Raw genomic sequence first — 27,221 nt, 5'->3', positions numbered from 1 at the left:
ACACTATAAAATACATACATACATACATGTGCAGCACATTTCACTATGCCAAGTATTGTTGACCAACTACACTACGAAAGCCCTGAGTGTTCAATATGAGCTAGTTACTGGCTGGCTTTCACTGGTAGAGTCCAGTGTTATCATCAAATACAGCAGAGTTACAGTATACCTCATTTATACTTTTGTGTACATCGTCGTGCAGCAAAAACAGCAGGTCTACAAGCTCTGTAGATCTACTATTTTCCAGCATGTGACACCGTCGTACAACAAAGTACAAACCAGGCTGAACTGTAGCAGTGCACTGTTACAGATCGAGACTGAACTAGCTGCTAAGTTAAGTTCTCCCCCTCAGGAGCTTGTTAAGGCAGCAGAAAAAAAGAAAATGTATTCTCTGTGATGTGAACACGTTCTACTCTGCATCATTTTTAACTCAACTTTATCTACCCCAATGTTGCCATTTCTTTAATTGCATTGTTACTTTGAACTATTTATGCTCAAACATAGGCATCTATGTGTGTGTGTGTGTGTGTGTGTGTGTGTGTGTGTGTGTGTGTGTATGTATGTGTGTCTCTGTGTGTGTGTGTGTGGGGGGGGGGGGGGATGTGTGGGATGGCATCTGTGTTAATACTTTGTGTTTTCAGAGAAGAACACAGAGGAATGAGAAGCGCGTTATTGATTAGCCTAATTAGCAACGAAGTGGAAGGGAATCGGGGCAATGCGGAATTTAACACACGCACGCACACACAATGCAAACATGAACAAACTAGGGATGGGACGACATGAAGATATCATATCATGATTATTGTGACAAAAGAAATCGCGATTTATGATATTAACGCGATAATCAACATCTATCATCCTGGTGCCGAACATTTGCAGAAAAATAGCAGATCTACAAGCTCAGAGCGCGTCGCAACGAGACAAAAACATTTGATAGAGTGGCAAAGACATTTGATAGAGCGTATGTATATTCTGAGTACCTTTTACTAATTATAGAGGGTTTAAGTGGTACCGGATATGCAGCTTGGCAAATAAAAGGTGAATTGATCCCAGTGCATGACGGAGGACGATATCACGATAATTTTTTTATCACGATAAACGATGATATCGCTTATTGTCTCATCCTTAGAACAAACACAAAAGCACACAGAGACATGCAAACACCTCAAGCATCAATCACTAGCATCCTTACCTCGTGTTAACATACGCACGCAGAGTCGCAGACAATGTCACACACACACACACACACACACACACACACACACACACACACACACACACACACACACACACACACACACACACACACACACACACACACACACACACACACACACACACACACACACACACACCTCCTGGAGGCATTGCATTGAGTTAATCCATATTTCATCTGAGCTGTCATTATCCCTGTAATACAGATTTCTCAACCAATATTGCACAATGTACCGTATATACAGTACGGTGTATGTACAAATGTGTCTATGCACATGCCATGTCTTATTGCACTCTCTATAAATCCCCTACGCCCATTGTTGCAATAGGACTCCTCATGGGTCTTTATTATCTTATTATTATATATTTATTATTGTACAGTAGTTATTTTGTTATGTACAGTTTTGTGTACCTCGCCATGAGAAATAGACCCTCTAGATGTCTGTTCTGAAAATGTTTTGTTTTTATGGTAGAGTCCTTAATGATGTTTTAAATGTTTTTAATGTTGTTTACCGGTATGTTTTTACTTTTCTTTTCTGCTTTATTGTTAATCATGTGTACTTTTTCTGTTAAACGCTTCATTTTTGCACTGTAAAGCACTTTGAGATGCATGTCATGTCATGAAAGGCGCTATACAAATAAAGTTTATTTTTATTATTATTATTATTATTCCTTACCTCAGCAATAACCAATCTAACCCAAACACATACATGCATAACATTGACCATATAAATGCCTAACATGAACACTAACATGTCACATACATGCCTAACATTAAACCCTAACACTAACAGATACATGCCCAGTGTCCACACCTAACCCTTACTCTAACACTGTAAAACTGCATGGGGACACAAACTGGGTCTACACAATGTGACATGTAACCCTAAGTGACACAATCAAACATTTTCCCAAAATGTGAACACAGGCACACAAGCAGGCAGCCATACTTTGAGGAGACCTCATTTTGACTCTTTGGCTCCATCTGGTGTCTAAAAGCTATTTAGCACTCTGACAGGTGACAGATATGTGAGGCCCTGAGCAGGACTGGGTTCAGATATCGCTGTGTGAGTATGCATGTGTTGGTGCCCGTGTGAGTGTGTGTGTGTGTGTGTGTGTGTGTGTGTGTGTGTGTGTGTGTGTGTGTGTGTGTGTGTGTGTGTGTGTGTGTGTGTGTGTGAGTGTGTGTGTGTGTGAGTGTTGCTGTGTGCGTGCATGCGTGCGTGTGTGTGTGTTGTTGCAGTACCTCAATGGCCACCACCCAGAGTATGAGCTGCGTCTCCGACTCAGGGAAGTAGGATTTGACTTTTGGAGACATGCCAATTAGAGCACAGTTGGTCACCACTGCTATCACACTCATGGCCTCAAAAGCAAGCTGGAAGAGAAGAGGACAGCAGAACGTATCTGTGGGTAACATGCTAGGACAGAGACTACCACTGTTTATAGTCCAAAAATAGAAAAAGGGATAGCGAATGTCCAAAAAAGGCAAAGAAAGCGCTTGCACATAACATGGCCTTCTTAACTGGCCTTAGCAGTAATCTATCATGAAAAGTCATACCTAGATTACCTACCCACACTATATTTCTTCTAGGGAAGTGAAAAGTAGGCAAGCATATCATTGCTGTTGGGCAGAAACCTTGCATCTCTCTCCATATTTCAAATGTTGGTTTCTTTCATAAATGAATGCCCTAGTAGAGTGTTGCACAAAAGTAGTAAAAATAGCAGATCTACAAGTTCACAGACACAGAGCTTGTAGACTATTTTCACAATTAAATGTTTTTAAAATAATAATAAAAAAAGGAACGGTTTTAGACATACAAGGTTTCCACCCAACTGAAGACTGAACTGGACTACATTAAAAACGCTTGTGTCTGTACTTTACAGAGATATATTCAATATACTATTTAATACAGAAAACATCCATCACCTACAATTTACTGTATTGCTGTTCTGAAAGACAAATGTGCTACCAAATATTGGGGTTTAGTTTTTATTCACCATAACATTCTATGTTTAAAAGATTCATTCTTTTTAACACTAAAAGCATAAAAATCCTTTGATCCACACTGACCCCAAGTGACATTTAGACATTATTAAACATAATAGATAAGATAAAACATCCACATGCATCGAACTTTCCTATACATGTCAGAAAAGTATAAAAACAAGACAAAAAATCCATATCCAAATATACAACCATAACGAAATTACCTTCCAATTCCAAACATAATACCATGCAAAAATAATTCACTGCGAGAATTGTGTACTAAAGGGATTATAAACAGAGATTCAAACCAGGACAGTTCAGCAAGGTGCATTTCTCTGCTCACCTGCCAGACGCCTATGTTAGCAGCAGGGTCAGAGAAGGGCCGTTTGTACACGCGGCACATCTTGAAGGCATCAGAGTAGACCTCTGTGACGTTGTTCAGCACCACCAGAACCGCAGCCAGAGGGTAGACACAGGAGAACAAGCTGACGTAACCAAACAGCAGGAACAGCTCCAGGTAGTCATCAAATGTCCCCTAAACAGAGAAGCACATATAATACATACAGGTTAAACGACACACATACAGTACATTACTGTATGCTAAACACACTGACATGTAAGATGGAGTCCAAAGTCTGCCTGCAAATGATTTTGATAATCCATAATAAACCAGCAATATGTGTCCTGCTCAATGAATCAAACGTTTATCTTGATAATGTCCACTTGGTCAACATTGTTCTGCATGCTTGCGTCACCTTCTATTTGCACATCAGTTCATGCTTGACTCAAACCTCACTGTTATGCACATACAGATACATTACACCCACATCTACAAATATTTGTATGGGTTCACAACACTGCATATAGACACAGACACATATAGGGTGATAAGGCAATACCCAGGGCTTAGGGCAAAATGATTAGGCCCAAAATATGGACAGAGAGTGAAGGTGAGAGTGAGAGTGAGGTTGGAGGGAGCCCATTTCACCCAGAAAATCATCATCTGTTTTACGTTCGGAGACAAAATAACCAAATTTTATGTTCCTCAACCTAAAGACGCTGATTTGTGTGTTGTTAATAATTGTGTGTGTGTGTGTGTGTGTGTGTGTGTGTGTGCGTGCGTGCGTGTATGTATATATATATATATATATATATATATATATACTGTATATTCTGAAATAATTTTATGTTTAATATACCTAAGCAGAGTCCTACATGAGACATCTGTGCTACTGTAGATAGAGGCGTATTCCAGATAAAGGTAATTAATATAGAGAAGAACCTTACTAATTATGTCATTATCCATTCAAGTGTTCTGCTGTCGCTGTGCTGCCTTCCATCTCCTTGACACTAGAGAGCTCTCATATCAGGAGACTTCTATTACATTTTGTCCAGGTCTACATCGGCGCCTTATTGTCTCTGGCCCACATCATCCTCCTGACTATAATTCAATGATACGTTGTAGCCATGCCCTCACAGAGACTTCAGTAACAAGACACCTTTTCTTGTAGATAAAGTGAGAGTATGTCCAGAGGCAATGGCTAATATGTTAAAATGTACCAAGATAGATGATGGAGAGGTACAGGCTAATGTTTCTCCCTACTGTCTTTACTCTTTAGTAACTCAGAGGGGAAAAGAAAAAAGACAACATCTTATGTTTGTTGCTAATTTGATAGCAAGTGAAACAAACTATAGTAAATAAAACACATTTGGGTAAAGTTACACCTATTCTGGAACTGTACATTTTCCATGTCTTCCCTGCAAGCCAAATGACGTTATGGTAACGTCCTCCGGTGACTCCGGTGAAGTTCAGAACTAGGCCAGATCACAGCACATTTGGGGATGATCTTGACGTCATTACCAGGAAGTCATGGAGTGATATTGTTTGTAATGTTTGTTGAAATATGAGGATAAGGTTATATATATTCTGGGACATATCTGACTATTTATATTTATTTGGCCTTGATCGGACCCTCTCTGATTAATCCAGGACGTCCGTTTTCGTGGGCAGGATTTATGTTGGTTGAGATCAAGTGATCTGACTAGTCATGGTTTGAATTGATCTGGATTGGTCCAGGTCCTGACCGCTTGCTGGGTTAAGAATGTAAATGTTTTCAGTTGATTGAACTGTAAATGAAAATAACGTTGACCCACCAGGTAGCTGCTCATGTCAGCCTCCAGTCTGATCTGCTCAGCCAGAGGAAGCTCCTGGTCCCCCATGAGCCTCCTCTTCTGGGCTTTCCGGATCATCTTCTTGTTGCGTCTCCTCTGGAGCCAGTATGGGAGGAAGGCCTCCATGATCTGGTTCAGGATCTGACTGGTAATCAACAGGGTGGCCAAGCTCTGTACACAAACACACAAATAACAATGAAACCAAGAAAAGAACAAAGAAAGGAATGGAGAAGGAAGGAATGATAGAAAGAGGGAAATCTGGAAGGAGTGCTGCCCTACAGTACCTGTCGGAGAAGAGGCATATCTTGCATCACAAAAGCTATCCAGAACAATGATGCAAAGCAGTTGAAGAAGTTGAACTGAGGAGAGAGGACAATTGAAATGTTACTACAAAAACATGCAGTTGGGTGCAGACTGAAAATGCTCTGCAAATCACTGAGTCAAATCCTACGTATAAACACTCACCACCAAGACTTTAAGCACCAAGTGGTTTTGATAGGAAGACTCCAACCTGTGATTTTCTAAATGAAAGAAAAAGGATTTTGCAGTCACTAAGGCAAATTACAGTTTCACACCAGCCCAGTGACAAATCACTTTTCTCAGCCTATCAAATCTATGTTTGATCAGGGCATCTAAAGCTAAATGTAAAATATGCAGAGCCCAGGAATAACAAAGCTAAATAGCCATCTAAACCCATCTGCCCATTTATCAATGTCCATCTTTTAACCACTCACCCCATTCCGTGAGGTATTCAGCAGCGTATCTATAGATCAGGTTCATTACTTCTATCACCACGCCATAGATAATACTGGGGATGAACGACAAGACTGCCGTCCAGAAGTTGGGGTCCTCGTCATATATAGTGAGCGCCCAACCCTCCATGTCGAAGTAGATCTCCATGATGTAGAGCGACAGGTACAGGCAGAGGAGGACGAAAGGTACAGACACCAGATATATGCGGAGCTGCCGCTTGGTAGTGGGGTAGATGGGCTCCTCACGGCCCGTCACAGGGTTGAAGCCCAGGACACCGTGGAAGCCAGGCCGAGGTTCTTCAAAGGCCTTCTTCCTGCTCAGCGTTCCCCAGCCATAGGAGAGTGTGGCACTGCACCGCTTCCATAGCTAGCAGGTTAAAACAACAAGCAATCAATCATTAGACGATCAATCATATTTGCATGTGTCTGTATTCATTTTAAATCATGAAATGGCCACGTCATGAATACAATGAAATAAATAAAACAATCTAATTTAGATACACTATAGCTCATAAACTACGGGCTGCAGGCCTAGTTCAGTTCAATGAAATAATATTTTCACTTGTTTTCCTACCTCCAGGATAACAGTGCACCAGACCAAGTTGAAGACTGCAAAAATCACGTATTTATCATAGTCCTCCATGTCAAACAAATAGTAAGGCAACCCAACCAAAGCCATGGGCACCAGGGCCAAGGTAAAATACTCCAGGAAACCGAAGTACAGGGCCAGGCCCTCGCCATAATAATGTCGAATGTCATCTGCAGATATGGGATGAAATAGAGACAATGAAAGGAGAGAATGAAAAGAGCAAAGAACTCAAATTCCACTAAAGTTCATCAAAAGACGCAACACTATTTTAAACTAAAGTTACAAAAGACACGGTAGCAGTAATAAGACCCCTCCTCTATATATACTATATATCATACTGTATGGAGTGTTTACCCAGGCAGTATATTCTGTAAATCAGGGGTCTTCAACAGGGGGTCCAGGACCCCTCGGGGGTCCTCAGAGTTACTACAGAGGGGCTGCCAAATTTTTGCAATAGGATCATTCTTCCTATTCCTAATTTAACAACTTGAACCCTTGTATTCCTATTCTGAGGATAACTTAAGCCAAAAATAGCAGATCTACAAGCTCTGCGAGGCGCTGAGAGCTTGTAGATCGGCTATTTTCGGCAAATAGGCTTAAAAGAGCAGACCAAGTGCAGAGTGAAAGGTGAAGTTCACTAAAAACACAAATCCAACATAGACTGATGACAGTGCTGTCAAACAAGTATATGAATCTATCTATGAAATCGATGACAATCTGCATCACGCATTTAATGTTATTGTGTACACTGTGCATTACTGTAAAGTCAAATAAAAAGACAAGCTAGTGAGTGATGGGAACCTACCAAGTGGCTGCCAGGACAGCTTAACCTTTTGGTACCAGCTGGTAGAAAGTCTCTTCAGTTCCTCTTTCTCATGGAGAGGGAAAGTCTGGACCAGGATTCCCCTGGACACGAGTCTGCGAACTAAAGAGGCAATAAGGAAAATGTTATTTCATTTCCAATGTTACCACTGTCAAGTGCTGGTTTTATGGGTTTATTTGGCAAATGCTAAAGTAGTTGTACTTAAGTAGTTGTACTTAAGGCTGTTTGTTTTGGACGTTTTTTTGCGGCAGTCGTGGGTGGGTGCTTTACTGGTGGATGATTTTTCTATATTATTTAGTCATTTGTCTCTTTTCCAACATAAAGACGTGTATAGAATGACTGGGAACCCACTAACAATACTCTACAATGTGAGTTATCTACAACAGTAATTACTATTGTCTAGTATGGACTGGCTAAATATTTGTTGAAAACACTATTATTTCATCTGTCATTTCTTGAGTGCATCACTTCTTTTTAACAATTACATTATGCTTTCACAAGATTTGACAAACACTCTGAATACAAGCATTCTATCTGCACTGCAAGTTCATTGCTTTCTTATCTTGCTTTGGGACTAATTCATTACATTTGCATATTTATTGTCTCCATATTGCAACCAGTGATGAGTATGCTGTGATGCTATGATTGTGTGTGTGTGTGTGTGTGTGTGTGTGTGTGTGTGTGTGTGTGTGTGTGTGTGTGTGTGTGTGTGTGTGTGTGTGTGTGTGTGCGCGTGCGCGCGTGCGCGCGCGCACACAAACAAAACAAGGCCTACGTGTATGACAGACACATGGAGTGAGCGAGAGAGAGAGAGAGAGAGAGAGAGAGAGAGAGAGAGAGAGAGAGAGTGAGAGTAAGAGCAACGTATAATACTTGATATCACAAGATGAGAGTGAATAGCAAAGAGAACATTATACCGGAGGTGGAGATATAGCCACACTTTTTATAACTTAAATTACATGAATATCAGGACATACTAATCTCCTGAAAGTCCTGGCACAATAGATAGAATTCCCTACTAGCTACAAAAAACATCAATATCCAGACTGGGGGCACAGAAAAGGCAAAGTATGAATAATACATAATGGTGTTATTATTGACTGATTAGTCCACTGATTGATTTGCAGTTGCTTGAATGTGACCGATAATTAGTGAGCTGTCCCTTGATGTTACCGATATTAATCTGTAATATCAGGATTGCTTGTCATGAATACATTCAGCACAATAAAGGAGAGGGAAATATTGCAAAAATGATCTACTGTATACACCTCAGCAAGAGCGAGAAAGAATTAGTAACACAATGATGACAAACAGAAAATGGCATTCAGATAGTCTCTCAAGCCAGCTTATCTTTTTATTTTGTGCAGAAGCTCTTCAGACCAGAAACTATTTAGAGTTAGACCAATCACAATAATGTGAATGTGGCAAAAGCAGAGTTGAAAATACAGTAGCACTCTGGGATTCATACACTACTGTGACTCACCGATGGATTTTCCTGGGTAGAGTTTGGCCTGTGCGTATCCTGGTACATGGGTCTCGTCCTTGGCTCTCAGTTGGTCCAGCTCATGTTTTACGATGTACTGACACTCAGCCATGCTGAGGAAGCCATCTCCGTCCCCTGGACAAAGACAAGACGGTATTTAAAAGTAAACATTTCCAGAATGCTCAGAACAAGGGTGTGGTGGAGTGGACAGTGTAGAATTATAAGAGTTAAAATGTGAAACTAGAACTTATTGAAACAACGCATTAAGCGTTCTCCCTGCTTTCTTTCACTCAGAGCAAAATGTTGAGTTTTGATGATGAAAGCATATACTGTATAATGTGGTGATGCAACCAACTTCAAAATCTAGTAACAATACTGGCTTTGATGTGAGGCATTTTCTTGAATGTACCTTGAAAGTGTTTGAAATTGTGTTTGTTGACGCAGGTGAAACTCCTCATGGAGCCATCATGGAACTCTTTGAAGAGTCCCACATCCTCAGCCCCAGACAGCAGTCTTTGCCAGCTTCCCCCCACCAGGAATATATTGGGGTTCTCCTTCTCCGAACCCAAGTCTCCAGGGCTCAACTGCTCCACCAGCAGTTCAGAACCTGAGAGGAGAGATCAGAATACCTTCACTCAGCTGCTGAGTATGTTATCCAGTTCTTACTCCACCGTAAGATTACCTCATGCTATCTACCCTTGATTGATTCTAATTCGTAACACTAACCACAGTCTTACTCACAAGATTAACAGTAATTAAATTAACTAAGGAACCGTAACACTGCCCAACTTCTTCTATTGCAAGCTGATGGCCAAATTCTGCATCTGCCTGAGAGGAAATAACTCTCAATACCAGTAGATGGCATAGTCTCTATCACAGCATATCTAACAGAGCTAAGCTCTAAAGCAGAGATGACAAAGCCATTTCTCATTATAAGAAAACATTTTTGAAAAAAATCATGAAGATTTGTGCAAATCTTTATATACATATATTTGTTAAAGTAAACTCAAAAACTTTGCTTCTGGCAGTCCATGGCCCAAAGCATTTTCAGATGGGGGTCCGCAGCCAAATACATATCAATTTGGGGGTCCTTGGCACGAAAACATGAGAACCAGTGCTTTAAGAGACAGATTCGTCTCCATACCTCCATCATGTTGTTTGTCCTTTATCCGGCTAAGTAGCCATGCGATGGCTTCCTCCTTGGTGTCCGAGGCCAGCTCCAACACAACCAGAGGAGTGAATTTAGGGCCATTACTGCCATCTCTGGGTTCTTCCAGCATCTTCCTCCCTCCCAGGGAACCTGGTTGAGAAGTGACAGAGAAGATGAATGACTATTTGTGTCTTTTCTTGTCATACATTGTAGTATTGACTAGACAGTTTCTGCTCCTTGGAGATGATGGAAGAAGAAAGCGTTGAATTACAGAAATACTGTTTATTAGAAATACTGTTCCTACGAACCAGTGTGGGCTCGCTCGTGACTATATTCTGCAGCGTGCTAACTATCATGTGAAGCTCAACCAATACTCCAGCTAACACCACTCCCAGATTTTTCACACCTCAATTGCACCTCAAAATTGATAAATAAATAATGAAGATAACATAGTCTTCTCGCCTTTCAGGCGAGCCCACAATTATGAATGTCTTACTAAATGAAAAGGAAATGAGACAAGTTTTGATGGATTTTGGTGATGGATACAATGGTGCATCTTACAACGTTGTGTCCATGAATTAAAAACCAAGTACTTCCAACGTAAAAATTACCATAAAATGACTTATTTTGGATGTCCCTTTTAGGCAGGGTGTTTAACTGTATTTGTACTGTACAATGAAATGTTTGTCCTTGTTGTGTCATACAGTACATCATAGAAGCCTACTGTGCCCGTGAATTATCTGCAGTAATGTCTTATTTAATCCTATCCCATATCATCACTTTATTTATGCGGAGCTCATGCATGCAAAATATCAAGGTAAGAACATATTGCTACCAAGGAGGTACCAATCAATGTTAGTGGTGGCCTTCAGCCTAGTGTGGACAACACTTTGAGAGGACATGTACAGAACATGTACAGACATTTGTCCAAGAAAATTGGACAAACCGCTCCATTCCCATTGAAATACATTGGCAGAATCCGCCCTCATAGGTAGAATAAAAGTGTGTCTGACCGTGCCCTAAAGGGAAATACTATGTATGAACCTAGAATAAACTCCTGGGGCGAGTGGTTAAAAGCAAACATCCTGTAAGAACATTGCATAAGCTGTCAATGCTGCATTTACAATAGCACCTTTATCCAAAGCCCTTTACAATGTGCACCATATTCTCACACACAATGGTAGAGGAAACCATGAAAGGACAAGAAGGCAACAACCTGTGCATAGGGAAAGCAGTTATGGGGTTCAGTGTCTTGCTCAAGGACACTTCTACACTTCAGTAACCCAGGGTGTCTATAGTCAACTCCTATCAGAGACAGCAGTAGTTCATTCAAAGCAGTGGTGTGGTCCGGGGACCACCAGTGGTCCTTGAGGGGGTTCCAGGTGGTCCCCAGATAAATGATGAAGTGTTGGCAACCAAATGTACCCTTATAGATCTTTAACTCTTGATTTACAAGAAGTCTACACAATTAGAGAATGTAGAATTGTTATTTTGATTGACTGTTAGTGTTATCTCTCCTATGGTACCAACATCAATACAGCATGGAATTGTGGACAAAATATTATCCAACAACAACAAAATATTCAAAATTTTGGTCATCAAATGGTGGTCCGTGGCTCAAATACTGAATAAATAATGGACCTTGATATGAAAAGGGTTGAAAACCACTGATTTAAAGAGAATATACTGTACGGTCTACTTATTAGGTTTGCCTGCATTCATGTTGCCCCAATAGAGTTGGTAGAATAATTAGAATAGGTCATATGCTGCTTTGACAGTAACAGTCAGGCAGCAGCTGAAGCAGATTAAAGAGATGGAGGTGGAGCTTGCTTGTGTTCAAGGCAGGGTTAGGATTTTTTCGAGGAAATTACCTGGGTAACGTGAGGAAATTCGGTAGAAATGTGAAGGAAGTTCAAGGAACTTAATAATATAATATACAATATCCAATATAAAAATACAAAACCAGACATACACAAATCGCTGTAACTATCATGAGTTCTCAAAACAGAACACTGACTCACTCACCCAAGATCCTCTATTTGTGGAAGGGGATTCCGTTGGGGAATAGAGAGTGTCCCCCGCTGATCTGAGGATAATAATAAATTATAATATGATGTTTGGACTGGATAGTAGTTTGGACTTCAGTTCTCTTCCACGTCACTATAACCAGCGCAAGTTGTCACACCCACTAACGTACTGTACAGTGTTAACTTACAGTAATGCTTGAGTACATAAAAGGCTAAAATCATCATTACAAGGAGACAATGTCAAAATCACCCAAAACTCAAGTTCTTTTGCCACCGAAACAGACCACCGTCCGCTTCACCTAAAACATGCTTTGACAGAACAAGCGTATAATTCGTTTATTTACCACAAAAGCTTTTCCTCCAGACGGGGGGCAATGTTTAGATTTTTGACAGCAAAGGCAAGCTCCTTCCGGAATGTGTTTGTTTCAAGTCTCGGACACGTGTGTGGGGTGCGCTTGTTTTGTCTGCCAGGGTGAGAGTTTGAAGCACGGCGTCTCCACGTTGCTCAGCGGGGGAAACGTCGCCGCCTAGCGGAATGGTCGCTAGTGTGAAAACCAAACGCACTCCTCCGAGCGAAGTCTCGTGTCTCCTTTTAAAGTGACGTCGTACAGTCCGGCACAGTATACCCAGTTGCGCTACGGTGTCGCACAGCGAAAGCAGCAGATCTGTAAGCTCACAAGGCGCCGCGGCACGGGAGGACGGTGCCTTGTGTGAGCTTGCAGATCTGCTGCTTTCGGTTTGCGCAACAACTTGCAAGAAGTCACCAGCAGATGACGTCGTGATTCTGGGAGAAGAATGGCTGAGCAAACTGTGGCAGCACAGAGAGGGTGAGTGAATTTTACTTCATTAAAGTTCATTTTGAACACAATGTCTTTCTTTTGTCGTCATTCAGTGAAGTATACGGATTGACCCGATAGAAAACAGTCGACTTGGTATTAATTTAAGACCAGACTGCTGTATGTGTTGTTTTTCATTCTCATCCATAAAGTTGTTGTTGTTGTAGTTGTCACTTGTCAGTCATAACAACATGAGCCATTGACTCACTCTCTGGCATCCTTCCTGTTTGGAATGGATTCATGCTGCACTAGTAATCATCTCAGTTTTAAAATAAATGGATGAATTATAATGTATAATAATTATATAGATATACTGTGTCTGTGTGTGTGCGTGTGTGTGTGTGTGCGTGTGTGTGCGTGTGCGTGTGTGTTGTGTGTGTGTGTGTGTGTGTGTGTGTTATGTATGTATATATGTAATATATACATAAATACATAATTAAAGTTTACTGAAACTTTCAGGGCAAACTCTGCTTCAGTTACACATGTTTAATGTGTATATAGTATGTATCACAGCATGTACAGCTGAAGAAGAGGCCTGTATATCCTTGGATCATGTCTGAAGGTAGCCTGGTAAACAACCCGGGTTCACATTATCATTCTTCTCCTGCAGACCGGTCTGGCCCCAACCAAGCCAATCAGTGCATCTGTCAAACACAGGGCCCTGAGCGCAGATGCTCATTGGTTCTTCCACTTTTTGGTTTCTGCAAAACGCCCACCCAGCTCTTTGGGCCAGACCGATCTGCACTGCAGAAGATGTCATGATAGTCTTAATTCACATGACCAGGTTGGTTTACCAGGTTTACCAGGCTAGTGTGAGTGGTGGCACATGGTGGCAGTGCATAGACATATAAAGGTGTTGGTAAAAGAGGACTGTCAAGCTGGAACTGTGGAAAGCACTCTGCCCTCTGCAGTGGGGAAGATGGAGTCCCGCATCTGATTGGCCTACCAAGCATCCATCCTTCAGAATTCCGGAAGCTTGCCAGTCCACTTCTACCAACGCCGTCAGTACCATTTGACACCGGAGGAGGCGTCTACCTTTATATGTCTATGGTGGCAGTGAACCAGTATTGGGCCACTCATACAGTAGTGGTTAGAGCAGTGATTTCCAAACTGTTCAGGACAGGTCGAGAGTCCCGAAAGAGAGATGAGACGTTTGCCTGGGACGCAAACTAGTAAAAATAGCAGATCTACAAGCACACACCGCGTTGCGAGCTTGTGGATCAGCTATTTTCACAACTTCTTAAATATTTTTTTATATTTATGGAATTTCTTAGATTTATTAGCTTTTGTTTTTAAAATGTATAAAATGATGTATTATTATTATTTTTAATCTTTGGAAATATATATATTTTTGAATATAGGAAAATTGTAAGGAAAGATTGTAGGAAAATTGAAGATTGTAGGAAAATAAAATGGGATTTTTACTTGAGTCGTGACCCATAAAAAAGAGCACACGCCTTTCGTGCGGATGGTCGTGGGTTCGAACCCTGCCTTGGGTTGACATCAGCAAGGCCATGTGGTCACAACAGGTTCCTAATCAAATGGGTTCCGATCTGAGCCAAGTACAGTATGTCCTGGACGGTGGACTCCAGACGTAAAAACAGATGATGATGATAGTATGACAAATATTCTGTACCGTTTTCTGTACCCTCGTTATGCCCCATTCCCCCACAAAGTGATCCCTCCATACCACAGACCTTGACTGTGATGGACGGTCAGGGCTCCATACTAACCTTTGAGTTGCTTGCACTGCTGGTGCTGCTAAACTGTTTCATATAGATTGACCAGCCTATTTATAGCAATGTAGGTGTACCACCGCACCCACACATACCACACGTATACACAGACATGCTAAATGCATGGTGCACTGGTGCGACCACATTCTTGTTGCACCAGACAGATTTGTGGGTGCACAAAATGGTTGTTCTCTGGAGCACTGTACATTCACATTGTGGTTGAGTGATACACACAGTTTGTTTGCAGAGAAAACATCCTATATGTCTAGATTGTTTTCAGATGAAAATCATATAAACTCATTTTACATGAGAACTATATGGACACTGTAGTAAGTATGTTATTAGGATTTGTGTACTGTACACACAGTATGATCCCTCTTTTGTATAAAATTGTAGAATAATTATTGAAAATCACAGTAACACTTGCTATGCATCCCATGTCTATAATGCTTTATAACATACTTATAATGTAATTATTATAACGTTTTATGATTATAATTATTATAAGCACTCATAATGCTACCAATCTCTCCCTATTAACATTTTTTTACTCATTCATTTTGTTTTTGCTTCAGAGTAATCCAGCGAATACTGATGTTTCTTGGTGTTCATAGTCTATTCAGCAGTATTTTGGAGTACCTGGACACAACATTAAGGTAATCATGATGACCCTTAAACATATTCTACAATGCAAGCTAAAACCATCTTTTACTGTACTGTACAAGTACAACAGCTGGACAGGTATGGCACAAATAAGATATACATTTTACTCCATGTTTATTCTATTACAGTAACTCTGAAGGAAACATGCATTATGTTGCAGTCACAGATCAGAGAACTGAAGAAAATATGCAAATACAATATCAATAGATAATTCTCGGCACAAGTTACAAGTGTGCAAACACACTGGGCTTAAACAGTAACAGCACATAATCATGCTACATACTGTATAGTAGGGCATTCACCAAATATTCGAATATCAAAGTCACTATTCGACGTTGTTCACCGAAGTCGAATATTCTCTTTTTTTCTTTTTTCTTTTTTTTTTCTCTTTAAAAATATATAGCCTAGTTTATAAAGCTTGGCTAGATAGGAAGTCATAAGAATGAGTTGTCAATGCCCCTGGTGGATGAATTTGTTAATGCTCTATACCAGGGGTTCTCAAACCTTTTTAGGCCGTGACCCCCAAAATAAACATACAGGTATTTGAACTGGGGACCCCATCCCCGACAAGCACTTGGAATTGTAGGTATTACATTTAATGTGACTCGATTCCGCAGATAAATATTGTGAAAATAGCAGATCTACATGCTCACAACGTTTGAGCATGTAGATCGGCTATTTTCACAATGTTCGCCTCTTGCTTACTTAATATTTGACAGTTTGGCCAGTCCTGTAGAATATTCAACTATTCGAATACTTTGAGGTTGAATAATTCGAATACCAAAAATCACTATTCGTGAATGCCCTACTGTTTAGAGCTAGTGTGCAAACAGCACTAGGAAAAGGGAACATGTATCATAGATGTGCAAACAGTGTGAACTTAAAAGGGAGACTAGCTGATTTGTGCTATATAGCTTATGGCATGTCTGTCTCTGCTGGTCTTTTTGGGATCCACGCAAAATAGACGCTACTGTACATACTGTAGCAAATACCAATGCAACAACATCATGTAAAATTAAAATCATCTGTTATAGGAATGTCGGGAGCAGAGTCATTTAAATACAATTGTTACTGAATGTGCCCTGGCATCTCTCTCTCTCTTACAGTGGCATGTTGTTCAATACAAATAGACATATGGACTACTCCAGCTGGGAATATCTATTAAAAATGTAATCTAATGTTCTTTGCTGGCTGTGGAATAGGCTCTACCCAAAGCCCTGTACATTTACTGATTCGTGGTAATTACAAGCAATATTGGATAGGCTTACTACAAATAGAATGCCCAAACCTACATAATAACATTGTATTGAATTGCATGCACACACATGATCCTTTTTACCACTCATTTGACCCATGTCTCCTGCCTGGGCCAGCCTCCCCCAGCACAAACTATATAAATAACTTTGCAGCAAATGAGTTTTGGGATTCGTTGACCCAATAAATAATGCTAAATTAAATTGGTGGCCTGGAATTCAGCCACTGAGTCAAAGCTTTGCCCGCCCTCTGGCATCCATTTCTATTTGGCTTCATGCTACAGTAACCGTTCATCTGCTAATTGCCATAGAGATTCTGCAGTGAAATTACAATTGACCAGGTTGGGCAGTTTTCTGTACAGTAAGCACAATGCAGCTGAAGCATAGGACTGTACATCCATACATACAGTATACTGTCTCTCAGCAGTGCTTTAGGCCACTCATATGACCATTTTATGAGTTCTACTTTACTTGTATTCCCTCTTCATTTATCTTTTCCCATTCCCCACAAAGGGACCCTTCAGGCAAATTGCTACACGACTGTATGTACTGTATGTCCTATCGTCACTGTCGGGCAGAAACCTTGTACCTCTGTATCTAAACCTTTCATGTACATTAATGCCTTACTTCATCATACAAGAGTGTCGCACAAAAGTAGTGATTTACAGATCTACTGCGAGTCGCAATGCAACACAATGTGAGTTTGTAGATTGGCTATTTTCACTATATTTATTTTCTGTTGAATAGCAATTAAAAAAATCATGGTTTTGGACATGCAAGGTTTACACCCGACAGCAACAATATCCTAGTTATCTATTCGACACTAAATGTACCCTTCCGGACATACGCGTCTATTTGTTTCCATTTGTACACTCTCAGAGTGAAATTAACGCTGTGGATTTTTACAGGGTAGGATACTGTAAAGTTAATGATGCTTTTTCTTTTTTATTTGCAGGTGGTGGTGGATCCCTAACTGGCTGCCGTCATGGTGCCCCACCTCTCAGAATCAACTTCTGTGTGCAGAGGAGAGAATGCTACGAGGTATTCATTTTTTCTTTGATTTCTTCATTTAATATTGTTAATTTAGACTTTAGGAAGCATCAGGACTATTAGAATTAATCTATGGCCCACATTTGTCATTTTCTCTCTTCTTTTTCACTGCAGGTATTGAGACCCAATTCTCCAAACAGTACATCCCCATCTCCCATGGCAACCGCCTGTGGACGCTTGCCTTCACGAACAACAGTACTAAAGACAGAACCCCTGTGGTCTTGCTCCACGGGTTCGGTGGTGGTGTAGGACTTTGGGCCCAAAACCTCAAGGCTCTCTCCCAGCATAATCCCGTTTACGCCGTGGATCTGCTGGGCTTTGGCCAGAGCAGCAGGCCAGCGTTCTCCACAGACCCTCAAGTCGCAGAGGACGAGTTTGTGGATTCGGTTGAGCAGTGGAGGACCAAAGTCGGCCTGGAGGCTATGATACTGCTTGGTCACAACCTGGGAGGATACCTGGCAGCATCGTACTCTATTAAATACCCAGACAGGTAGGGGAGCCTTTATGACTCAGGAGACCTATCCTTTCCTTTTTGTTTCAGCAATGGAATGTTTTTTCTCCCCTTCATGTACTGGTACAGTTGTCATGAGTACGACCCTTCCCAAGCCGCAGGGAGCCCCTTAAAAAACCCTGAACAGAAGTACTGCCGCTCAATCTTCTATTTATTTATAAACATGTTTTAAAAAAACAATGCACCAAATGATAACAACACGTGGTGGAGCGCTCGGTGCGATACGTGTACAAAGCACTATTTTGGGCCGCAGACTTACATTCATGGTGCAGTAGGCTGAGTTCCTCCATTCATTTGCGTTGAGCCAAACGGGGGAGACAGCGATAAAAAACAGCGCCCGAAAGTACATTACGTCCTCTATCCACGCACCGCGATCTAAACACATGTAATACACTCATTGTGAAGCCTTGATTTCGTCTTTCGTCTGATCGAAAAAGACTCAGAGAAACGGTGGGCTAACGGATCCTGCATGCATACAGAGAGACGCAACGGCTGCTATGAATTCTTCAGGCTGTGAGATGCACATGACGTCATGACGTCGCTGAGACTTTAACCCTTCAGAGGGATTCTTAAAGAGACAGAGGACGATCGGCGACTGTTTTTAAAAAAATATATCATTAATTTCATTTTTAATGACCTAGTACGGAAAAAGACGGGCGGCTAATTGAGCCGACCGGACAAGTACGGGCAAGTACTTGCAAAGTGTTGTTTAAAGGTACAAAAATGTTCTGCTATTTGTTAACTTTATTTTTTCCCTTTTACACAAATCTTCTCTTATCGCGGCCAAATACATTTAATTTTGGGGGTCCTTGGCATGAAAACGTTTGAGAACTACTGATTTTAGAAGGCATTTGCAGAATCTGCCTCAGGTCTTAAAGGGTTAAGGACAAAAGTTGAAAATCCTTGGAAATTTGGGGTTTGAATTTTTGTCCTTTCAGTGCAAAGATGAGTGTAGCAAAAAAAAAAAAGAAACAACCATTTTACAGACGTAAAGTAGTCACCTCGGTGTGCCAGGAGAACGTGCCAGCGTCTGATAACGGCAGTGTCCTCCATGCCTCTCTCCTCCCACTGGGCTGTATCTCTCCCGAACCATCTCCTCTCGCTGTGTCCCTAAACTCAAAGCTTCCAGCAGGCACCCAGTTCTCCTCAAGGGATGTCTGATAAAATGTCCTCAATACCTTATCTCTTTCCTTCATCAGTAACGCTTAAAACATCCTCTCTTCCTGTCCTCTTATTGTTATCTCAGTGTTCCAAATGGCCTTGAAGTTATTACACAAGATGCTCTTGATCAGGGACATGCTCTTGCCCATATCCTGTATGTTCATGTTTTTTAGCCTAAGGTGCTGGCATGGGTTTTACACATGGCTTGCTGTGTGCCACAGGAGAGCACAATAGCGTTATAGAGTCATGTCTAATTGCCTAAATGCTGGACTGCTTGGTATTAGTTATTATTATTAGTAGTAATTATTTTGGTATTTAAAGTTGTTGTGCCACATAGGCCTATTTCCTCCTAGACAATGATCATTGGATATTACTGTATATAACCTGATTTTATTTCTAGAAAAAAAATGTACATTAAATGTTAAAGCTGTATTTCTGTGGACTGTGGACACATCCAATATCGCTTTAAAAATACTGGCTTTGACTTTGTCACCACCTACCAATACTATCACCCTCCCTAAAAAACGCTTCACAACAATAATGCTGTTGTAACTAAGACGTTCACAGCAATTACATGTGGATTACATAGAAGAAGGAAGAAGAAAATGGAAACTCAAAATCTAAATCATGGCACTGTGTCTGTAAACCAGACTGCTGCTTGTCGAGAGACCTGAATCAATCTAACAAAATGTAGTTTGACAGAGTGATAACAGACCCAAGAAAAGTAGCTGAAGTTACTGAACACATTTTGAATGATAAAACTTAAAAGAGTGATTCTTGCTGAAATTATGTTGACCTTTAGGGCTTTTACATTGTACAACGATGTAAGAAGTGCCTATTTGAAAAAGATCCAGGATAAGAATCCTGTTTTGGATGTTAATGTAGATAGATAGATAGATAGATAGATACCTTTATTATCCCAAGGGGGAAATTCAGTTGTGTGTTGTGTTGTGTTCAGTTGGCTGTTCAGTAAGTAAGTTGTTCTATAAGGACAATTCCTAGAGATGGTATGGCAGGTGCGTTGTAAATCACAGCCAGGACAATTAATGTGTTAAAATGTGTTATTTTATTTGTGGGCGTCTTGGTGTATGTGAATTACAGTATGTGTTGTTGGCCCATGTTGGCTGGGCTTCTTGTGGTGAAATAAATCAATCAATACATCATTTTAAACATAGTTAAATCAAACATACATGATCTGATTCAGATCATTTGAAACAGTCATTATATTTCAGGCCAACCTACTGTAGTAAATATATACTGTATATTTAACTTAATACAAGATATTATATAAAAATAATCATTCAATCATAAGTGTGAATGATTATCATATCCATATCCTCATCCTCACCTTGACTTTAACATGCCAAACCCTGAATAACACTTTACACTTGGGTCTATAATACATCATAATCGCATTTAAAACACTTTATTATTATGCACTTATAAGGTTTCTTACCACTCAATATAAATGTTTATAATTATGCATACTGTAACAAGGTTTATAAAGTGCTGGTCATAATGCGTGCATTATAAGCTCAACGGAACAGCACATTATAATGATTTATGATGATATGACATTATAGAATCATCTTTTATGTAAACTGTTACCAACCATTTTAACCATATACCTTAAAGTAGCCATCTGTGACCTAATGCATTGCATATACACAAATGTATGTCTTGTCCACTCAGCTTTGGCTGTTTGCGCAATGCATTGTGGATATGGTTCAGGAGAAGCTACAGTACAGTAAATTCTGTCTTGATTTCTCCATTTGCTGCTGTAGAGTGAAGCACATCATTCTGGTGGAGCCCTGGGGTTTCGCTGAGTGTCCAGATACACCAGAGCAGGACCGGCCCATCCCAGTGTGGATCACAGCCCTGGGAGTCATACTCAGACCCTTGAACCCCCTAGCTGGGCTTAGACTGGTTGGACCACTGGGTAAGGCCACTAAACCTCAGCTAAAGTTAATACAGTCCAGCAACGTTTACAACAGTGTCTCGGGAGTGTGTTGGTTAATGGGAAAGTGATGGTTGACTTTAGGTTAAATTCACTTGTAGCCAGATGAAACCCTCAACATTATATTTTCGTCATATAATGTATGAAGATTATTGTTTCTGATTCAATTATCAATGGATCCTTGCAAGCCTAGCAAGAAGCTATTTTGTATAGTACTTTATGTACCACCAAGTGTTGACATACTGTATTGCCAATATGTAAATTGCCGTCGTAGGTGTTTGTGTATCTTCAAACAGAAAAACACTCATTAGTATAATATGTAAAATATATTTGTAGAAATCATAAGGCCATGATCAGAAGGACACTGCAGTAACTGCTTCTAATGATGTGATCCTACAGGCCCCACTCTGGTGCAGACACTGAGACCAGACTTCAAGAGAAAGTTCTCCTCCATGTTCAGTGACAACACTGTCTCAGAGTACATCTATCACCTGAACGGACAAACACCCAGGTCTGAGCAACAGTCCACTTCCACAAGTTCCACCTCTCTGTTCTAAAGCCATCTCTGTGTTCTCGTCATAGTATCTTAGTATCTATCGACCTTTTTGTATTGCTTCTGTGTATCTGTCTCAGTCAGTGAATTCCACGAACAAATGATTTTTTTCCCCCCATGACTTGTGTGGAAAACAAGCCTAGGATGCTTGTTATAACTATGGAGAACATGAATGATCAGGCAGAAACCTTGTATCTACATATTTCATATATTTCTATTATTATTTTAATAAATGAATGTCCCATTGTATAATTCATTGTATGACAGTGTCACTCAAAAGTAGATAAAATATCAAATCTACAAGCTCACCAACATGTTTGAGCTAATGATCTTATGTGCATGTGCTACATGTATTTGAACTCATTTCTCAACATCTTTGTCTATAATTTCGTGCGCAAAATATGGACACCAGTCTGGAAGTGGTTAAGTCTGTCCATGGGTTTTATTAATATTTAACCAATGAAACGCATTAACAAGAGCTTGTGAGTAAATAAAAACTACTGATCTACCGGATCAGATTCCTTTTCCCATTTCCTGAAAAGTGACGGTTTTGGACATAAAAGGTTTCCTCCCGACGGTGACGATATCTTGTTTTCTTCTCTCCCAGTGGTGAAACAGCTTTTAAGAACATGTCCATCCCTTACGGGGGGGCCAAGAGACCCATGCTGCAGAGGATTGGACTGATTCATTCTGACATCCCCATTACAGTTGTGTATGGCTCACGCTCCAGCATAGATGGAAACTCAGGCTACACCATCAAGGAAATGAGGCCAAACTCTCATGTGGAAATCATAGTAAGTTCAGGAGTTCAGACAAGCTCATTTGGGGCACTTTGTAGGACATCTTGCTGACATTCACACCTCTCTGCAATGTTATGGCCTTTTTACCTTTTCTGCCTTTCATTTACCTCACTGCTATGCAGAAATGTATAGAGTGACTTTCAGCATCACTGTGTTCTTGTTATCCTAGTACAGTAATATAGACACAAAATAAAATGTTAAACAAACGTGTTGTATTTGCATTTCTAGTGCCCCTCACAGGAGCATTTTACTGAATGGTTTCCTGGTTGCTAAAGGGGGACACACACCGGACGCAGTATTGACGCATGTGACGCAAGTTCGCAGTATTGACGCATGTGAAGTGCCGCAGACCCTGTGCGCGTCTGACGGCGCCGGTGTGGGTTAGTTCATTGAAAATAATGGGGCCGTATGTTTTGACTCTCCGCGTCCACGCCGCCTCCGCGTCCGGTGTGTGTTTCCCTTAACTTGCCTCCATCCATACTGCGTTGCAGGCACGTGCACACATAGACATCAAAGGAGGCTACCTTTTTACCTGTCTGTAGAAATAGTGCCCCCTTTCCATTACTGTAGCCCACGGCAGCATTCAAGAGAACTGCCTTTTCCGAACTCTCATGAACTTAAATGCATCATTTTATCTTGATAGAATTGCCCGCTATGTGTAGAAATCCATGCCGTACACCGCATCTCCAATAAAGATTTGATTATACTTATTTGATGGCAGTACTTTTCATAGATTTCAGCCCCTGCCCCTCTAACATTCTCTGCATGGTCCCTGCTGTGTTGCACCCTCTATGCAGATGATCCGTGGAGCTGGCCATTATGTGTATGCAGACCACCCAGAAGACTTCAACCACAGAGTGGTACAGGTGTGTGATCAGATGGACTGAAACACAGAGGGCAGAAAGGGTAGCACCTGCACTGCACTAACTGACTGACTGACGTGGGACCAGGACGCCCAACCTGACAAATTAGGAGTACTGGGTCCGTATGCAGCAGCAGTACATAAATATTAAAGTTCTGACAGTCTTAAATAGAGGCCAGGGCCGCACAATTGTGGCCAACGTTATAATCCCGATTACTTTGTGCTTATTGGTACCATGAGCCATATCAAATGGTATGTAATGTATTAATCTAATGACCCTGCTGGATGGGGAGATGGGTGGTAAAATGTTCTGGTTATATTGAACGGTCTATAGGTGAGGAGACGAGGGCAAGGTACAACAACAGGTGTCACGGTTTCATAACTGAAAAATAAAAGACACACTCAAAATAGCAGATCTACAAGCTCACAGCACCTGTAAATCCTGACACAATGTGAGCTTGTAGATCCGGCAATCCTTGGTTATAGTTCATTTCTGTAAGGATTGTTGATCAATACAGGATACAAATACAAAGAGAAGAGCAGGCAAGGTAGTTTTCAGATTTACGGATGCAGTAGCAGCTACACTGTATACTGTACACAAAAACCTAAACCTACAGACTATGGCACATAATGTCAGAATGTGGCTCATAAAATCTCGTAATTAATTGTATAATTGTAGGATATAAAAATTGGACAGATGACTAGAAGTACTCTTACTTACTGTGGATCACATGTCTTATTTTCACCATCAGAATTATTTCTTGATGTGAAATGGGGCTTCATTTGAACACATTGACTCTGACCATGTGTCCATGATAAGCAATCCAGTTTCTCCAAGTGATCTGATACAGAGATGCTATCAAGTTACATGTTGAAGCCTTTCTTTTGAAACATAATCCTTGCTAATGAATAATATTACTGAATGCATAAAGCTTTCTGTGTGCAATATGCTTACTAATCATGCATTACATAGCCTATACTTCCTGTACAGTCCTGTGGATTGTGGTTTTGCCCTGTGATTATGATAGAGATTGAAAACACACTGTACAATATGACAATGTGCAACTACTTTTTCGAATAATTGAGAAGCGTGTTTTTAAGATATTTTTTATTTATTTTTTATATATCAACAAACCACTTATGCTTTATTTTATTCTTCATCGCACAACAGTGTTGTGCAAAAATAGCCTATTTACAAGCTCACAATGCATTGTATAGATCTGGTTCCCAGATTGGTATGATGGTCAGTATCATTGCGTGTGTGCGTGTGTGCTTTTGCCTATAATGACATGCCCAAAATGGGTATCGATTGTTTTATAAAATGATCGGTTAGCGATTTGTTTTTTATATTTTATTAAATCAAATAGTTTGATTAACTGTTGCACCCCTAGTCAGCAGCACTAATTGACTAATACTAATCCATACCAATATCACCATATTATCTTCCATCTTTGGGTTGAATATACTTCCTAGTAACCCATGGGGCCAGATTTGCTGCCTGAAAGCAATAAATATGGGATCCACATCTAATTCTAGCTTCCCTAAGCATTAATCGGCACCTGCAGTGAAACAGATTTTTAAGCACAATTTTGTAGTCCTTAGGGAACTCTGTTATGCACAAATTTGGTATTTCATGGACACATTTTTTATGGTATCATTCAGATCCAGAAACCATGCGGCACTATCCCATTGTGTCAGCACTCAAACGCAGCAATAGATTTGTGTGTTGAGCAATAATGATGCCTACCATATATTATTTTCCCCTGTTGGCTGACTGTCTGTAGCTTCCCCTTCGGTTTATGTATTGAAACTTGCTTTTGTCATTTCAATATCCCTCAGTAAGCAAAATATCAAATAGAATAGATTTCATAGATGCGGAATAAACTTGAAGGTCTAGCGTTTGAAAGCATGTCTTGATACCATTTGCCAATGTTTGCAAATTGGCAGTCTTTCAAAATATCCATTTTGTCTTGGAGTAGTTGCATTATTCCTATTCCTTATTTACGTATGTACACAGAATAAGTTGTTTCAGTATGAAGTCTACTATGAAAGTGTGAATAAACGGGCTCCGTTTTATATGTACAGTATGGTTCAAGTCTAACTAACTACCTTTATCCATATCTATATTTAAATTGATTTCTGTTTCAAAACTCAGCATGAACTCTTAAATAGTATGAATGAATCCAACGGGTAAAAATACTGTGAAATGAATCTCATGCCACTCTACCTCTTCAGTTCCACTCTGAACAATATATTTTGCAGTACTACTGTTCTATCTATATTATAGACATCCATCTATAGCTGTAGCATCTACCATGTAGTCTCGGAGACCTGGTTGCGAAAAAAAAGTGCATAGTATTCCAAGCAGTGTTTGAGCTAATATTTTAACAGTAAGTCATGTATGTTAATTTTTTTTTTTTTTGTTATTGAGTTTACTTAGTTAATTGGCTGAGTTGACATTTTTTTGTGTTTTTAAAGAGTTGACACATGAAAAAGCCTGACCAAAAGTATATTTAATTTTTAGCGTTGTCAAATATATTCTAAATTTGAGTTTTAGCAATCCTGTTAATGTGATATCAATTCATTCCAGATATTGTGAGTGCCAGAAGTTTTTATATTTCTATAGCACTGCAGTTTTTAAGAGACATGTAAATAAAATATTTTGTGTATTCTGAGTGTGGTCCATGTCCATGTTCTTTTGTCTAATATGATATGAATAATATTGCTCTCTTCTGTTTGCATGCTATGTTTAGACAGCGATGCAACACTATATCATTCTGCTTCTCTCCTTTACTTTTCAAAGGTGACAGATTAGTCAATATTTCCCCCCCAGCCCCCCTTATCATTTCAGCCCTGTCAACTGTCTGGCAGTGAGAGAAATGGTTGCCATTTATCAGGGTTTAGCTAAAAGACCTTGCAGTACCCCCTCGTAGCCACTAGGGAGCACTCATATGTAGATTAGAAGACTTCAGAGGCATGGCTCACAGACTGAGATGCACTGTAAGCAGGCTGTATGAGGATAAATGAGTGATGTAAACGTCTATATATTGGTTGCACGGTGCTTTACACAAATACCACATGGAGATTGCACTTTGCCTATTGCAGAGGGGTTTATCACGACAGGTAGGGAAGGAGGCACTAGTAGTGAACAAGGCTATGTGGCTCTGGCAGGAGGAAGGAACAAATGGAAAGGATGTCGGTAGGATGTGGTTTTCCTCCATCTCTGAAATAGGAAGCTCTCCCACAACATTAACACAGATATTGATCGCAAAGACATCCTATCTTTTTTATTATTGTTATTCTGTTACACGTTGATCAATACGGGGAAATATGCAAGCTCATGTGAAAGTATTTCTGAGTCATATGGAGCTGCTGGGTGCCGTTTCATCCATCCAGCTGTTTGGGGAATGATGTAGGTGGTTTTAATGAACCTTCCTCTCAAAGGGGCAGTGGCTGTTGATTAATCTCAGAAACACTGGGCGGGTTTCATTTATGATGAAGAGGAATTTTGTCAGAGGAGATTATCCGATACATTTCTTGTCCATAATGGCAGACCTTTGCAGGCACAATTCATATGTACAGTATTAGGCTTTCGTGTTTGATTTATTGTCCTCCTGTGAAGAATGCAGTGTCTACATGAA

General features: G+C 40.4%; 2 protein-coding genes across 3 annotated transcripts in view; one reads left to right on the top strand and one right to left on the bottom strand.

The window, feature by feature from the left end:
- The window catches only part of ano10a (anoctamin 10a), a 31,999-nt gene extending 19,398 nt beyond the window's left edge, over positions 1-12,601 (bottom strand). Inside the window, exons 1-13 of one of the 2 annotated variants that reach the window (XM_080744693.1) lie at positions 12,543-12,601; positions 12,197-12,257; positions 10,166-10,321; positions 9,431-9,628; positions 9,022-9,156; positions 7,521-7,640; positions 6,701-6,885; positions 6,109-6,493; positions 5,840-5,895; positions 5,659-5,733; positions 5,357-5,545; positions 3,546-3,737; positions 2,462-2,590 (exon numbers count right to left, since the gene is read on the bottom strand). In XM_080744693.1, coding sequence (XP_080600819.1) covers positions 2,462-2,590; positions 3,546-3,737; positions 5,357-5,545; positions 5,659-5,733; positions 5,840-5,895; positions 6,109-6,493; positions 6,701-6,885; positions 7,521-7,640; positions 9,022-9,156; positions 9,431-9,628; positions 10,166-10,301 — 1,800 coding nt within the window. In that variant the 5' untranslated portion in view covers positions 10,302-10,321; positions 12,197-12,257; positions 12,543-12,601. Of the gene's footprint in view, positions 1-2,461; positions 2,591-3,545; positions 3,738-5,356; positions 5,546-5,658; positions 5,734-5,839; positions 5,896-6,108; positions 6,494-6,700; positions 6,886-7,520; positions 7,641-9,021; positions 9,157-9,430; positions 9,629-10,165; positions 10,322-12,196; positions 12,324-12,542 lie in introns of those variants that run through there. The other variant, XM_080744692.1, reaches the window with a different exon arrangement.
- A 393-nt stretch (positions 12,602-12,994) lies between these two features.
- abhd5a (abhydrolase domain containing 5, lysophosphatidic acid acyltransferase a) lies at positions 12,995-26,197 on the top strand. The gene is made up of 8 exons (XM_080746278.1): positions 12,995-13,025; positions 15,346-15,426; positions 17,642-17,727; positions 17,851-18,226; positions 21,193-21,347; positions 21,765-21,876; positions 22,526-22,712; positions 23,516-26,197. The coding sequence occupies exons 2-8, from the start codon at positions 15,365-15,367 to the stop codon at positions 23,603-23,605; spliced, it is 1,068 nt and encodes a 355-aa protein (XP_080602404.1). The 5' UTR covers positions 12,995-13,025; positions 15,346-15,364; the 3' UTR covers positions 23,606-26,197.
- Positions 26,198-27,221: the final 1,024 nt, after the last annotated feature.

Source organism: Nannobrachium achirus (assembly GCF_963921795.1).
Source record: "Nannobrachium achirus genome assembly, chromosome: 2".
Taxonomy (NCBI): Eukaryota; Metazoa; Chordata; class Actinopteri; order Myctophiformes; family Myctophidae; genus Nannobrachium; species Nannobrachium achirus.
The sequence above is the reverse complement of the archived record's forward strand: the minus strand, read 5'-3'. Positions and strand labels throughout refer to the sequence as shown.